This window comes from Sceloporus occidentalis, unplaced genomic scaffold (genome assembly GCF_023333645.1).
Source record: "Sceloporus occidentalis isolate IW3139 unplaced genomic scaffold, rSceOcc1.0.p SCAF_214, whole genome shotgun sequence".
NCBI lineage: Eukaryota > Metazoa > Chordata > Lepidosauria > Squamata > Phrynosomatidae > Sceloporus > Sceloporus occidentalis.
The window spans coordinates 952,022-967,676 of NW_028317194.1; the positions used below are offsets into that span (position 1 = coordinate 952,022).

General features: G+C 46.1%; 1 protein-coding gene across 1 annotated transcript; it reads right to left on the minus strand.

Annotated features, from left to right (window-relative positions):
* Positions 1-590: 590 nt before the first annotated feature.
* On the minus strand, positions 591-12,717 carry LOC149277450 (kelch-like protein 9). The gene is made up of 7 exons (XM_089502899.1): positions 11,689-12,717; positions 10,961-11,213; positions 10,719-10,879; positions 10,045-10,391; positions 7,999-8,151; positions 3,861-3,918; positions 591-839 (listed from the first exon to the last, which is right to left on the minus strand). The coding sequence occupies exons 1-7, from the start codon at positions 12,715-12,717 to the stop codon at positions 591-593; spliced, it is 2,250 nt and encodes a 749-aa protein (XP_089359025.1).
* Positions 12,718-15,655: the final 2,938 nt, after the last annotated feature.

Below are 15,655 nucleotides of genomic sequence, written 5' to 3' on the forward strand. Positions count from 1 at the left end.
CCCCCGAACCAGCTGCCGTCTGCAACAAGTAAAAGCGGCCGGGGGCGTCCTTATCCCCAGCAGATACATTATTAGTATTATTAGTAGTAGTAGTAGTAGTATTAGTATTATTATTATTAGTAGTATTATTATTATTAGTATTTATTGTGTTAAAGGGCCAGCAATAAAAATATCTTCATTCAAAAAAAAAAAAAAAAAATATACAGAAAAAAATAAATAATAAAAAAAACCCCATTATATAAAGAATATAAAAAATGTTATTGACCGGAAAAGAAAATATATATTTTTATATTTAGAAAGACAGAATTTTGTTATTATTAGCAGCGAGATGCGGTAACCCGTCGGGATACACGGAACGCACGCCCCCCGACCCCCCCCCCAACGTCCCCGCAAACAGCGGCTCGTGGAGGAGACGGTTCTGATACGGAACACCAAGAGAAAACAAGGTGCTGCCCGTCAGGAGGGGGGCGGGGGTCCGATCCTTAACCCAGGAGCTGCCGGGGGGGGGCTTATCCAATGCATGTTTAATCCCCTCACTGTATTACCCTCTACCACTTCTGCTGGGAGGCTGTTCCACTTATCTACTACCCTCAACTGTGACAGCCGCGTGCTGGTTCATCCCAGGAGTCGGTACGGCCCGGCAGGCGTATTTGGAGCTCTTTGGGTCGACGCGTTTCGGAGGCGATGCCTCGTACAGGAAACCCGAGCTGAGGAAACGAAACTCGCATCCCGCGGAGAGTGACAGGAGTGACGGGAGTGAGAGTCCACAGCCCCCACCCCCCTCCCCCGGGCTCCGTGCCACGCCGGCTCGTAGTCACCGATCCGATGTCTGCCAGCTCCTTACAAACAATCCGGTAACAAAGTAACAAAATAAGAGTTACCTGAGCGAGGAGACGATAATCCCCCCCCCCCCCGTGGCGTATATTCCACGCAATAAACGTTTCCTGGAGGAAAAACATGCCCCCCCCCCAAAATAAACTAAATATGACAATAAGACGTTTCCCCAAATTGACTGCTTTTATTAATAAATAATAATAATAATAATTTATGTATTTGTAGTTATTTAGAAGTCAGAATATTCTGCATCTTCTTACAAGTATCTTAAAAACTTTATCAGAGGATAGACGGATTTATACATCATAAGTCAAAGGCCTGTCCGTGAGGGCCGCGCAGCCGGGGTTTTTGGGGATAATATTCACAGATACATTATTTCAGCTGCTTGATAATGTTTATATCAGGGGGTTGCCATGGTTTCCACCCGAGTCTCAGGGTTTTTACCGCAACCTCAGGGTCTCAGAGTGAAATCCATCGCATCCTTCCGGCGAGTTCTTACAGCCCTGAATTCAGGGCCACAAAGGTCGGATCTCTTCATAGGCGTACAGAGACCCTTTATCACTCCCATCACTCCTGTGTCCCAATGGCCCTTTATCACTCCCATCACTCCTGTGTCCCAATGGCCCTTTATCACTCCCATCACTCCTGTGTCCCAATGGCCCTTTATCACTCCCATCACTCCTGTGTTCCAATGGCCCTTTATCACTCCCATCACTCCTGTGTTCCAATGGCCCTTTATCACTCCCATCACGCCTGTGTTCCAATGGCCCTTTATCACTCCCATCACTCCTGTGTCCCAATGGCCCTTTATCACTCCCATCACTCCTGTGTTCCAATGGCCCTTTATCACTCCCATCACTCCTGTGTTCCAATGGCCCTTTATCACTCCCATCACTCCTGTGTTCCAGTGGCCCTTTATCACTCCCATCACTCCTGTGTTCCAATGGCTCTTAATCACTCCCATCACTCCTGTGTTGAAAGCGGCTCCGTGACCCCAATCTTTTGTAGTAAATATAAATATATATTTGACGACACGCCGGAGCCTGTTGCGGAACGTTCTGTCTCGCTCGGTTTTAGATCACAGATTGCGATGATAAATATCTTGTTTTCCTGAACGCTGACGCCCGGCGGGTTATATCATCGCGGAGCGCAAGATAAAACCCGTTAACCCTTTACCTGCATCGACTGAGATAGATCGCAGGTGAAATAAAATCCCAACTGATCAGGAACCGGCCGGCTCACTAATTGCCCTAAATACCCACCAATGGGGGGGGGGGCAAATAATCCCCCCATCAGATATAATAAAAGCAGTACGGATATATAGCGGGTTATTGTTTACGTTTCCTACTGTAAATATTTGGCGGCCCCAAAGAACCCGCGGCGCCCAAGCGGCTAATTCATTCATCACTTAATGACATCAACTTAGCCAGGAATATTTAGAGTGATGTCATAACGATTATGGTTGAAAGAGGGCGGAAGAGGAGTCTTAACCCTTTCATTACCACGTGGCACATTACACTCGCCCCAGTTGACTTCAAGAGCTTGAGTTCTAACATTGTAATTGTTACGTAAGCTTTCGAGGGCCACAGAAGTCTCTTCCTCAGATGGTCCATTCGAAAAAGCTGGGGGGGGGCAAGGGGTAAAATCATAATGGAGGGGGGTTCCGCAGGAACAGACATTTATTTCATTATTAATTTTAGAAAATACAGCATTTAGTGCCAGATACGAGGGCCGGGGCGAGCTTTGCAAATGCGGTTTATATATTAGAAAGGCTGGGTCCCAACAACAATTACACGCACCCCCCCCCCCTTCCGGGGATTGATTCAGTCATTCATACGACAGACTGGAAAGTGCAGACATTTAAAGGGTTAATGAATACCAGACACCGGCAGAGCTTGTTTCGCCGGCCGGGAAATACACGGAATGCCGCCGACAAGCGTGTAATTAGAGTCGTGTAACACGTACAAAGATCATTTACGACTTTCTCGGTGTCGGTGCCGGCGAAAGGTTACATTACACGCAGTCCGATGTAACAATGTAACTCATCATGTGAGATTATAACATTCAACTGTAAACATGCACGGGATAGGTGGTAGATAAGTGGAACAGCCTCCCAGCAGAAGTGGTAGAGGGTAATACAGTGAGGGGATTAAACATGCATGGGATAGACATACGGCTCCTGAATCTAAGACGAGACCAACGACTGATGGAGAAACGGGCGACTAGACGGGGGCCGGCGGGGGCCAATCTGCCGGCGGGTTGTAAGCTTCTGACTCATTGATAAAATATTGATATATCCGGCTATACTTATAGATTTATAATCTTACTTTAAACAATTCCTTTGTTTTTCGCCTGGAAATCGGTCTCTTTACTCCAAGCGGCTCGTTTGCTAAATTTCTTTTAAACGCTAAAAAGCGCGGCTTCCCCCCCCAAAAAAAGTGGAATTTTGATTTCAGCCGCGTCGGCCATTATTAACCCTTTACTGAATACACTTTATCCTAAAACTCATTCTTTAAAGAGAAATAAAAGGTTTTCCTCCCCGCCGGGATTCCCCGAGTCGCATTAATCATTAAACAAACGAACGGCTACAAACGTAAAGCAGATCTAATAACCTTGGGGGGGTTAAATCGCCCCAGCCCGGCGCAGGGGGCAAGGGCAAGAATCCTACCATTAACCCTTTCAACACCGGGGAGGGGGGTCCAGGAAAGCATCGCACAGCCCCTGGCGCTGAAAAGGATTAACCTCACGGAGCTGCGGAGGGATTACGCTGTGTGAAGGGGTGAATACCGGGGGGCAGATTAACTCCCAGCGAGGAAACGGTTAATGGAAGTCTATTTAGGGGGTACAGGGTGCCGGGGACGGACAGACCCCCCGATCTATGACAATCATTGCTGAAATATATATATATATATATAACATTACTCATTAAAAAGAATGATCTATCATGGATGGCGCCAACATGGTCAGGAGTGCAGTACAAACACACGATGCGGTCGAGCAGTCCGGGGTTATTTAAGTTCACTTACTTGGTGCCCGGAGCGACGGTCTGCAGCCCGGTCCTGGGCAGTTACTGGGCGAGATGATCTGCAAGGTTTGGGAGCAGAAAATGCTGGGATCCTGACATGTCTCAGGCAAGCAGTCTGTCTGTCTGTCTGTCTGTCTGTCTGTCCCTGCGTGTTTGTCTGTCTCCCTGCCTGTGTGTGTGTCTGTCTGTCCCCGGTGCTGTGCAGTGTGTGTCCCCTGCAGGCAGCGCTTGCACAGAGGTAGTCAGGATCCACACACTGAGGAGTGGATCATCCTGCAGGATCAGCTGCCTCCACCCCACTCACAGCACTCTGGGAAATGTAGTCCTGCCAGACAGGTGCACCTGACTTTCTATTATTATTATTATTATTATTATTATTATTATTATTATTATTATTATTATTATTGTTATTATTACTATTATTATTATTACTATTATTATTATTATTATTACTATTACTATTATTATTATTACTATTATTATTATTATTATTATTATTATTATTATTACTATTATTATTATTATTATTATTATTACTATTATTATTATTATTATTATTATTATTATTACTATTATTATTATTATTATTACTATTGTTATTATTATCTGGTGTTATTATTTTTGGGAGTCCTTTACATGCATAATTGCCCCATTCTTAATATTTTCTTAATTAATGTTTTCTGCTCTTTATTTTTTATTTATTAATGTTATTCTTAAGGCTACTCATACTTACCAAGTGTCCCTGTTCAGTTTGGCCAGTCCCTCTTTTGGTCTCCAAACCCCTGTGTTCTTTTTTTGTTCCCCTGATGCCCCCTCTCTCCTCCCCCTGATGCCCCTCTTTCCTCCCCTGATGCCCCTCTTTTCTAGGAGGTCAGAATGTTTGCTGGGTATGAGGGGATCGCAGGGTTCTACAGCCCTAAAAGCCCCGATAATGTGTATAGAAACAGCAGGAAACGGCTTTATAAATTAAACGGGGTAAATAAAGCCCATTATTCTTCTTCTAAATACCCCACTCAGTTACACAAATACCCCGCAATAGGGCAAAAAGTCACCTAAAAACAGAAGTGCCCCTCTTTGGCCTTTTGGGGTATTATTTGTTCTGAGATTCCCAGCTAACGGCCGATGAATAGATCGCGGATCATTATCAGGAAACAGATCCCGAGTGATCAGATAACCGTCTGTTTCCGTGGATGTGAAGCCGTTTCATGCGCGATCCGCTGCCAGGACTCGGCGTTCACAACATCATCCGCCTCGAAAAATGACTAAGAAGCGGAGAGTGGGAGAAAAATCTCTTTCCTTCATCTCCTTCCCACAGAGAGAAGACAAGCTGTGTGTCAGAGTGTGCGAGTGTGAGTGTGTGTGTGTGTCAGAGTGTGTGTGTGTGTCAGAGTGTGTATGAGTGAGCGAGTGTGTGTGTGTGTCAGAGTGTGTGTGTGAGTGTGTATGAGTGAGCGAGTATGTGTGTGTGTGTCAGAGTGTGAGTGTGTGTGTCAGAGTGTGCGTGTGTCAGAGTGTGTGTGTGTGGTGTGTGTGAGTGTGTATGAGTGAGCGAGTGTGTGTGTGTGTCAGAGTGTGTGTGTGAGTGTGTATGAGTGAGCGAGTGTGTGTGTGTGTCAGTGTGGTGTGAGTGTGCATGTATCTGTGTGTGGTGTGTGTGTCTGTGTGTGTGTTCTTCTGCTTGTGTCTTGTGTGTGGTGTGCGGGGGGGGTAGATTTGTGTTTATTGATACTTTCTTATAAAATTGTTACTTTGTTTATAAACAACTGAGATTCTAAACAAACCACAAAAGATTCCGTCCTGTTTAATGACTTTATCAGGATTTGGATACTTTTATAATAAACCCTACGTGATGCCTAGACCCTGCCGGCAGATCGGCCCCATCCGGCCCCCGTCTAGTCGCCCGTTTCTCCTGCTGTAACGACTCAAACCTTAATCAGTCTCTGGTCTCGTCTTAGATTCAGGAGCCGTATGTCTATCCCACGCATGTTTAATCCCCTCACTGTATTACCCTCTACCACCTCTGCTGGAAGGCTGCTCCACTTATCTACCACCTGTTCAGTAAGGTAAAAATTCCATCTAAACCCCTAACCCTCTAGTTTTATGGCCTCCTGAGAGCGTGTTGGGGATTACTGACGTGTGAAGGGAAGGCACTAGAACATCCTAGAACATTGATGCTTTGGTGCTGCGACCCACCCTGACCTCAGATTTATCTTGGTCACTTTTTTTTTTAAGACGCATTAAAAGGTTAACGTCTCATTTACGTTTTCTCAATGACTTTCCGGATGCCTTTGAAACCATCCACGGGATCAATAATAACGCGGATTGTTCCGTTGGCGGCTCGCGCAGGTCTCCGGGGGGGGGCGACGGAACCCAATTAACTGCATTGTTATAAAATAATCGAAGAATGGTTTTTTTTGTTGTTTTTTTTAAAAGAAAAAAGTGTGCAAATTTAAAAAAAGGGAAATTAAGGGAATGATCCCACTTTAGCCCCCTTAATGTCCTCGGCTGACTCCTTGGGGTAAAACAACCCTTTTCTTGTTAGGGTTGATCTAACGATTGTAAGCTCCTGTGCGCAGGGTCCTCCCCCGCCCCCCCGGCCAGCCTCCCCGTGGATCTGCTTTCTGTATTAGATACGTGGATGGGCGTCCCGGTGGGGAAGCAGAATTCCCTTTCCTTGATTAATAATTGATTCGTTCCGTGACTTCATCGTAGAATCTTGGAGACGATGAAAGGCCAGTAATTACCATACAGACTCCTGCGCGGTGGGGGGGCGCGGGCAGGGGGGACCCCAGCGACCTTTGGAAAATGATATAAAGAGACCCCAAAATAATTACCCCCTCCCCCCATACTCAGCATATTAATCCATGGTTATCGTGTTTCCCGCTGGGTTATGGTGCCCCCTGGTGGATGGTTTCCGCAGCACAGTCTGATCCCCGCAGACCCCCGGACGGGGCGGAAGACGGGCGATTAATTGTCTTGTAGCGTTATTGATTTATTGATTGGCTGTTATTCTTATTGATTCAGCGATCCCCTGCGGGTCCATCGCGCGCACGCACAATCCACATGATAGATGGGGACGCTGCCATCTCAAGAGGAGACGTCTGAGGTCTCCGTTGGCCCAATAAAATGTATCAATGTCACCTAAAGGATAAATGTCCGTCAGAGATGTAAGAGTGTGGAGGGGGCTCTCCTGACACCAAATCCAACCCCTGAGCCAAGATGCCATGGAAGGTCACTGAAAAGATCCTCGCTACCCACCTAAAGCCTGACAAACCCTCGCTGTATTAGCCTCTACCACCTCTGCTGGAAGGCTGTTCCAATCAACAAACACCTCCGTAGTCATAAAATTCAAAAGGGTCCGCACCTTGTACCAACTACTACCTACATTTATAAAAATCCAACCCAGTGCCGCGTTTACAGCCGCATCCCCCCGTTACATTTACAAACGGGGTTACATTTAGCTCGGGCTTCTTATTAAGGGTATAAATCACCCCAGACGCCTGCGTCTCGCCCCCAGTAATATACGAGTTTCATTTGCTTTTCGTTGGCTCCGGGTGATTGGATTTCTGCGATGCTGCGCCGTATAGACGCCGGCGCTGGGTTATAAATCCTCCCTTCCCGGGCGGCCGCTTCCCGGGGCATTTTAATTGGACGTATTTTACTGTCGATTTGGGTACAATTTATTTTCATATTAGATTTACAAACTGAAAAATATTGAATTAATTTCAGAAATTACTATAAAAGCCGAGATTTATCCGTCTTCATAAACGCGACTTCATCAAAAAAGCTATAAATCCGATTTTTATTTCCAAATGGATCAATAAAATACGGTAACCGAGGGGTAACCGAGCAACAGAAAATGTACATTATTTTCCTATAGCAAAGAGAGATAAAAAAACATTCTAAATGTAATTATTATTACAAAAACAAATTGTTAAATGTAAACAGTTTAATGTATTTATGACCCCCCCATGGGGATACCGGTTTCCTTTCTGGGTTAAATGCCTGTTTTATTCGCTTTTTTAAGGGAAATATTTATGATAAATTGTATTGCATTTGAAATTCAGCTCCGTGGATAATATTTTAGGGTTTAATGGAGGTAAACTCAGTAATCCCACCTGGTTTACAGTATTACTCACCGGGGTAGGTACCGGGAGCGGCTGCTCCTGATGCCGGTTTTTCGTTGGTTATCTTGGGGAGACTCATCTTGGTGGAGTTGGCCAGAAGTCCTCCTTATCATCTCTTCTTCTTCCACTTCAGCAGAGATGAGGACCTCGTCCCATTCCTTGGCTCTGCTCAAGTGAAAGAAGAAGAGATGAAAACGAGGACTTCTGGCCAACTCCACCTGCACCAAAGGCCAACAAGAGTCTCCCCAATATATGGAGTTGGGTGAAGGAGGAGAAGCATAAAAACATAAAAAAAACAAGCATTGGGGCCACGCAGTGCCGGTACCTGACTCCGCATTTTAGACTTATGATGACCTAAAAAGCCAAGAACAGCCTGCCCAAGATGGAAGCCCGGCTGGAATTGAAGACTTGCGTTGGCGATGGTGATATCTCAGCGGTGGTGGAGTTTGGTGCGAAAAACCCCCCCCCCCACATGTTCAGGACTTTCGACCCAAAGCAACAATCAATCAGCCACAAAGAAGAGATGAACGTTGAGTTGGGGCTCCTGACTCATCCCGAGGACGGTGTGAGATCTCCATGGTGGAACCCGTTTCCAAAAGTAACCAAAAGCCAACCACGGAAGAAGAACATCCCAAACCCCGTTTCTTTGAATCCGATTAAATGTCCGTGTTTCCTAACGTGCTCGGCGCGCAACAATTTCATGGATTCCACGTAGACGGGACAAGGCGAGCCGCACCGGACACCGGACACGCAGGGCTTGGCTCACAATTTGGTTTATAAACAACTTTAACGGCCGATACCCCCTTTTATATAGAATTTATTCATTTTATTTTTGAATTAATGATTCTGAAAACATAAACGACCGGAAATTTTACCGAGATGACTAAGTAGCTGAATAAACAGAGCTAACAACGTAGAGAGGCAGAATCGGAATAATCGGAACACTCAACGTAAAGATAGCAATTATTTTGGATTCCTGGTGCTTTTTAGACGCTTCTATTATGATTATCTTTATATCGCTGCACGGGGGTGACGCGCGCTGGAGGCACCTAATACATATTTCTCGGTACGTGACATATTGTGTTATTTATAGTGATGACATCACAAGGTGCTTTAAATCCCATTTAAAAGAGACATACGCGCTCGTCGTGACTTCCTTTGAGTCAAAGATCGAATACAACCACAGAATTACTTTCATCTCCTATACAAATGCAGCGGTTACAACGTAACTTCTTCTACACGGGACGTCCGCTGCCCCCCCGCGAGAATAATAATAATAATAATACTAAAACAATAATAATTTAAAAAAGCAATAATAATAATAAAACAATAATAATAATGAAATAAAAAAAAATAAAATAATAATAATAAAAATAATAATAATAAAAGGATCATTTTCCGCCGGGTAATCCGCCAGCCGAGATTTGTTGAGCCAACTTGACAGAACTCAACGGAAGACACAAAATTTCAAACCCACCAATCAATTCAAGGCTTAAACTTGACCGGCAACCTGTCGGTGACCGAGTTAACACCGCGAGCGCTACAATTTGTTTTACAAGGGATTATGGGAATGATTAAAATTCATTTAAAAGGAAGCTTTATTTAAATATCTATTTATAAATACATTGTAGCAGAACACAGAGGGAAAGATTTATTCCGGAATGTTGAACGCATCTTTCCAAACTCATCCAATCGCGGTTAAATCACTGCTCCGATGCAATGTGGTCACATTCCGTGACGGTTGCCATAGCATCTCCTTTCTACTTATTCAAAAAAAAAACTTCTAATCACCAGAAAAGATACATTTTTGAATCATTATGGGATATTCCTGTTTGATTTGTGTCTGAGGGCTCTACCCCTTAAGTATTAACCCCTTAGCACTTAATTGACTGATTTTAACCCCTTAAGAGATGAATGTGGGGTTTTAAAGATGTTGAGTTGAGAAGACGGCGGAGAAGAGAATAGGATAAGAACCCCAAAAGGGACAGAAATAAATAAAAAACATGATTTTTGGGGCGTAAATTTTAGTCTCTTTCAGGTTTGCTTGTAATAAATAACTTGAGTGTTGATTTCTTCAGGTAGGGACCGGCTGGGTTGTCCTCTTCTTTCTCCGCCAGTTTTTTCACCATGTGGTGGGGCAGTTTGATGGTGCAGGAGGCATGGTCTACCAGTGGACGGGGCAGACAGCCAGCCTTCTTCCACGTCTTGGCTTCGGGGTCGTAGATAAACACGCTGTCTTCTTTGTTCATGCAGCGTAAGGACCCCCCGCCGGTGAGATATAACTTGGACCGGTGGGCGACTACGCTGAACTGGCAGCAGTCGAAGGACGAGGTCTTTAAAGTGCCCCACTGGTCAGTAACGGGGCTGTAGAACTCCGTCTCATTCACGTGGATCCATTCGTTAGCCTGGAGCGAAACACAACACAAGGGTTCTGATTAGGACAAAAACACAATATATTGGTGTTTTCCCAATAAGATGAGTATCATTTTTTGGTTGAAGACGAGGGGAACCTTTTATCTGAGCCGACATTTTACGTCAAAGAAGAGGATCAACTTAACGAGGAGGGAGGATCACTTCATGAGCCAAGGTGGTGGCTGCCAGGGCCAGACTGGGAACGGCTCTTTAAGGCCAGCGGCTGCCAAATGGCATCATTGTGGATGTCGGCTGGATACACGCGGTAAGTGGCCATTATCGAGTACACCTAACTTGAGTGAGGCCATGCATTGACTTACCCCGTTAAGCGTGCGGCCACCGATGCAGAATATGGTGTCCCCGATGGCGGCCATGCCGTGGTCACAGCGAGCGAACGCCATGGCGCGATTCACCACCCAGCGCCTGAGCCGCGGCAGGTAGCTGTACACGTCGCTCGAAGTCTTCCCTGCCGAATACCCTCCTGCCAAGAACACGACAATCAATACAATTTCTCAGCCGCCATCATCGTAGAAGACGCTGATCCAACACATCGAGTCTTTACCCGAGATATACAAGATGCCCTTGTGCGTCGCGCCAGCGTGGTCTGCCACCGGCATCGGGAAGGGCGCCGTGAATTCCCATTTATTTTCCGCCGGCTGGTACTCTTCCGCCGTGTGAGTGAGATTCCCCAACAGCGTCCCCCCTCCGACAGCGATTATGCGGTCGGCGACCACCTCGGTGTGGAAACGCGTCCTTCTTTCCAACATGCCGGCGACTTGCAGCCAGCTCCCGTTCCTTGGATCAAAACGAAACACCTGCAAGACAGACCCCAAGCGCTCCCTGCCATTATAAGCCAAGGAATGGAGGAGCGCGGCGCTGAACGCGACGGCCATCAACATAAACCGCGTGAACCCACATAAAAGAAGAAAAAATCCTTCCCCCGAGACCCAAATTTACGTTCTAGGCATCTCTAGACTGTAAGCTCTGTGGGACAGGGACCTCCTAAACTACTGTATCCAGTCTTAGAATGTCTGTGTCTGTATTATTGTTACTGTATCCAGCACAGAACACCCCTCTGCATTCATTCTCCCGGCGCCTATAAGTTCAGGGTAAGTATACGCGTTTTATGCATTCTCTTTTACCGAAATGTGCTGTTTTTATTGAATTCCTCTGCCGAGAGATCCCCTCCATTTCTATTCTATGATTTGGGTGGTGCGTATCTCATGTAAACTTGATGTCTCTCTTGCCTTCGCTTTGTTTGCTAGCACACGTGGATCTAAAATCCTTTACCTCGTTCGATGGATGCTTTCCTGACGGGTCAAATCTGGTTTGCCCTCCGATCACAAATAAGAAGTCATTGACGACAGCCACGCAGTGATTGTAGACCGGCGTACGTAGTTCTCCGACGTCCGTCCACGTGCCGCCATCTTGGCTTTCGACCCAAATGTTCCCACAGACCTGGTTGTCCGCCGTCCTTCCTCCAAGGACCAGGAGCTTCTCGGAGCTCGACCTGATGGAGTTGCTCTCGGAACCGAGCGCAGGTTGAGAGTAGATTTGGGAGTGATACCTCAAGGCGTCTTGAAGGTACCTGAAACAGGCGGAGTCGGTTTTCATGGTCGGCGTCTCCTTCACGTGCTTCTGGAGATCTTCCAGCGGAATCAGCGAAAACCTTATTCTCTTTAAGACATCCCCGGCTTCCTTCAGCCTGGAATCATCGCGTTGCAACCAAGACACCGCACAGTTAAATAAATCCAACTCTGTGTAACCCGGGATGTTCTTCCTATCCAGGATCTCACATAGCGTCGTCTTATCAACTCCATTGAAGTCTTCCGGAACGCGTTGACGACGTTGGCCGACATACTCCATGGCTTTTTGCTTGAGCTCTTCTGGGCCGCGTTTCTCGACGACATTTAAGACGTCCAAACAGTTGTCTTGGTTCAACCCATCTTCTAAGAACCGAAAGCACAGCTTTATAGCCTCCCGAACCAGCAGAACCTCCGCCGCTTTGATGGTGTCTTCAACGTTGGACAGAGACAGAGAAAGTTTGTTGGAGTAAATAAATTCCAGAATATTTCTCAGACCCCTCGGGGTCACGTCCTTAATTCTGACGGAGTCGCCCAAGTCGGAGTCGGCAAAGAGCAGCTTGCAGTAGGTGCTCGCCGACGCCAGTATTATCCTGTGGGCCGGAAACAGGACTCCGTCCACCTCCAAGGTGACATCGCACAGTTCATTCCGCGACCGAAGCTGGCAGATCCTGCCGAGTAATTTCCCCGGGTACTCCTCGGAGGTAAAAGTGCTGACGTCGGAGCCATTCTGCATGTTGGGACGACGTCACTCTCCGGCGCGTCACCAGAAAACCCGGGGAATAAACCGACTCCTTAACCTCCTTCTGGCTTCCTTTGCTCTTCAACCCTCCGCGAAACTTGTGAAGGAAGCTTCCGGACAGAACGCGACCCGAGACCTACCGACTCCCCTGCATGTACAGTAAGAGACGGAGTATCGTCTCTCGGATCTCCAGCGCTTGGCGATAGCGTTGCGCACCATTCATTGCAACACAAACACAAGTGACCCCTGTGGCTTTGTTTTGTGAGGGCTGATTGATTTAGCAGGGGGCAGGTAAGAGAACGGCAAGCCTGGACTTGCTCCGAATACAAAGACCGAAGGAATGTTTCAAATGAAGCCGACCGACTGGACAGGTTGGCTGCCGTCAGATTTCATTTTCTTATCTCGTGTTCAGCTCTGTGCAATGGATCTAAAGACGCGCGGGGCAAGAATATTCCCAGCGAGCCACGCTACGCTCTCAAAGCCCACGTTTTATTTAGCGCCGTTCCCTTTTTTCAGAACACTTTTATTTCGTTACATTTTATTGGACGGAGAAGACGCTTTTTGTGCACCGATATCTGTGTCTTCTTCAGAGGTTACTTTATTCCCTGCCCTTCCCAAGCTGGTGTCATCTTATTAAGTTATTTCTTTTATGCCTATTTTTGGAGACAATTTACCCTCCTAGAGCCAATTCTTAGAGTTTGTTTAACCAGCAATATCATTTCTAGGATGATAAATTATCTTTGTAACCAGGCCCCGGACTGGGCAACCGGCACACACGGGGCAAATGACCAGTGGGCCGCTGGTCAACAGAGCCATGCAACCACTCAATCTGCCACTCCAGCTGCAGCTTGGGTGCTGCAGCATGCAGACTTATATGCCTGGCCATGCGCAACGTGAGCATAAAAACATTGCATACGTATCTAGCCGTATCACAAGGGCCAGAGCCTCCTTGTGATCGCAAGTCCGGCCGTGAACTGTAACAGTCGTAATAAATATTTTTTTTTTTACTTCCTTAGAGCCCTTTCCAACTGGTTTTCTTGCCCACGAGGGACTCAACACATCAGTGATTAAAGACAAACAGGCGGAGGTAGTTTGTGAAAGTCTTTAATGAACCCCCGACAGGTAGAATTAAATGTACTTTCTGTGAATTATTTTACAAAATATTCCAAAGAGCAAACGGTTTGAGCCAAAAAGTTCTGAACACAAAACGTGGGAGACGGCGAGAGAGCCGGCCGCGGGAATGCTCTGCGCCAACGAGAACGTCTAAACTCCCGAGAAGAAGAAAATTCTAGAACGATGGCAAAGCTGCGGAATGAACTCAAGACGGCTCATCGCAACCAACACGTACTTCGTTATTTCAAAAGCACGACCGCCACATTAGGGAGAAGCCCGTCACTCGCTCCAACGGTTCCCCCGTTTCCCATTATCCCTCAGTGCAGACTGCATCAGAATCCCATTGGTCAGCCCAAGTGGGAAGTTGTAAGCCGCTTTCTGTTCTTTTAGCGGACGGCGCATGAGCCTCCAGCGCTAGAGATTGTTTCCAGCCGCGCAGGCCCCTCCGTAACGCGATTATCACAGATATCTCAGGGCGACGGGGTGATTTATACCCTCTGACGGGGCAGCAAGGGGGGGGGGGTCTCCCACATAAAGAGCAACGGGAAATAAAAGATTTTTATAATATTAGGTACATATTAAAAAAAAAAAAAGAAGATAACCTGGAATGTGACGGCAAAACTCTCAAATTGTGAAATTTCCAAATATTCAGGAAATAAGCACAAGCACTTCAATACGGGGCGTTTTGGTTACGATTCATTTCAAATTACGCCGACATATTCTACAAACAACCTACAGCGAAGAGGATCAGCGAATTGATAAAAACAAACCGGTCGGCTCTGGGCATTCCCACCGAGGGGAAAAAACGCTATTTTACAAATCAGTACTGACAAAAATCATAGGTATGGACCACTCAGCCAACACTGCGCAAACCCTTTAAGGGTTAAGATTATAGAATTAAATCCGTAATATATACATTTACACACACAAAAAAACATCTGAATCCCAAATAAAATAAAACTTGATCAATATATATATATATATTATAGCGTATATATTATTCTGAAAACATGTTTGTAATTTAAAAAAAAAAAAAATCTCAACATTTTTTCTACTCTATCCCCGGAAAGAAAACTCCAGACTTTCCCCTCCAACATGCACCGGAGGGACTGCAGCAGAAAAATAAAATTCACATAGTTATACGTCGGATTTCTCTGCCCCGGGCCATAAAACATCAAAAATAATAAAATTCTTTAAAAAGCTGTATTGGCTCATCCTACACTATTATCGTTACCGGCTGTAAATCAGCGCCTGCATTTCCTCCTTAATTTGATGCCGCTGAAAGCAAGACACAAAAAGCATTAGATTCCCGCGGACGCGAGAAAAAAACAAAAAAAAACAAACAAGAAACAGGCAGACTGGACCCGTGGACCATTTGGATAACACAGCGGCCGGGCCTTCCGGTTTATTCGGTTAGAGCAGCCGCCGTGTTGACGCGTTTCGCAATGTATGAATTACTGGCGCTGATGGCAGCTGAAAGCCGGGAGAAGAGAAACGACCCTTTGTTTATAATCCGTAATATTAACATTTTAAGAATATTCTTCTTTAATTCATCGGGGTGCGTCGGGGGGGGGTGTTATTCACAGTGCTCCCTGTATATAAAGTGGGACAGCCGAAAAGTAGGCAGTCGGCATTTTACCAGATGTGGGGGGGGCTACAGGCATCATCCCCGCTGTATTTTGCCATCCAAAAAGCGTAACTTATCCGTCAAGAATTTGCTCCGAGGGCTCAGATAAAGCTCGTTAAGCTCCCGTCCCTGAGGTTTGGAAACGTATCACACGAGATGCACCTTCCCTACAACGCAACGAGGAACGTTACA

Coding starts and splice junctions, on each gene's coding strand:
- LOC149277450 (XM_089502899.1), bottom strand. CDS start 12,717: ATGCAGAATGGCTCCGACGTCAGCACTTTTACCTCCGAGGAGTACCCG. Junction 10,880..10,960: donor GGGCATCTTGTATATCTCGG/GTAAAGACTCGA, acceptor TGTTCTTGGCAG/GAGGGTATTCGGCAGGGAAG. Junction 840..3,860: donor ACCGTCGCTCCGGGCACCAA/GTAAGTGAACTT, acceptor ATTGTTTGTAAG/GAGCTGGCAGACATCGGATC.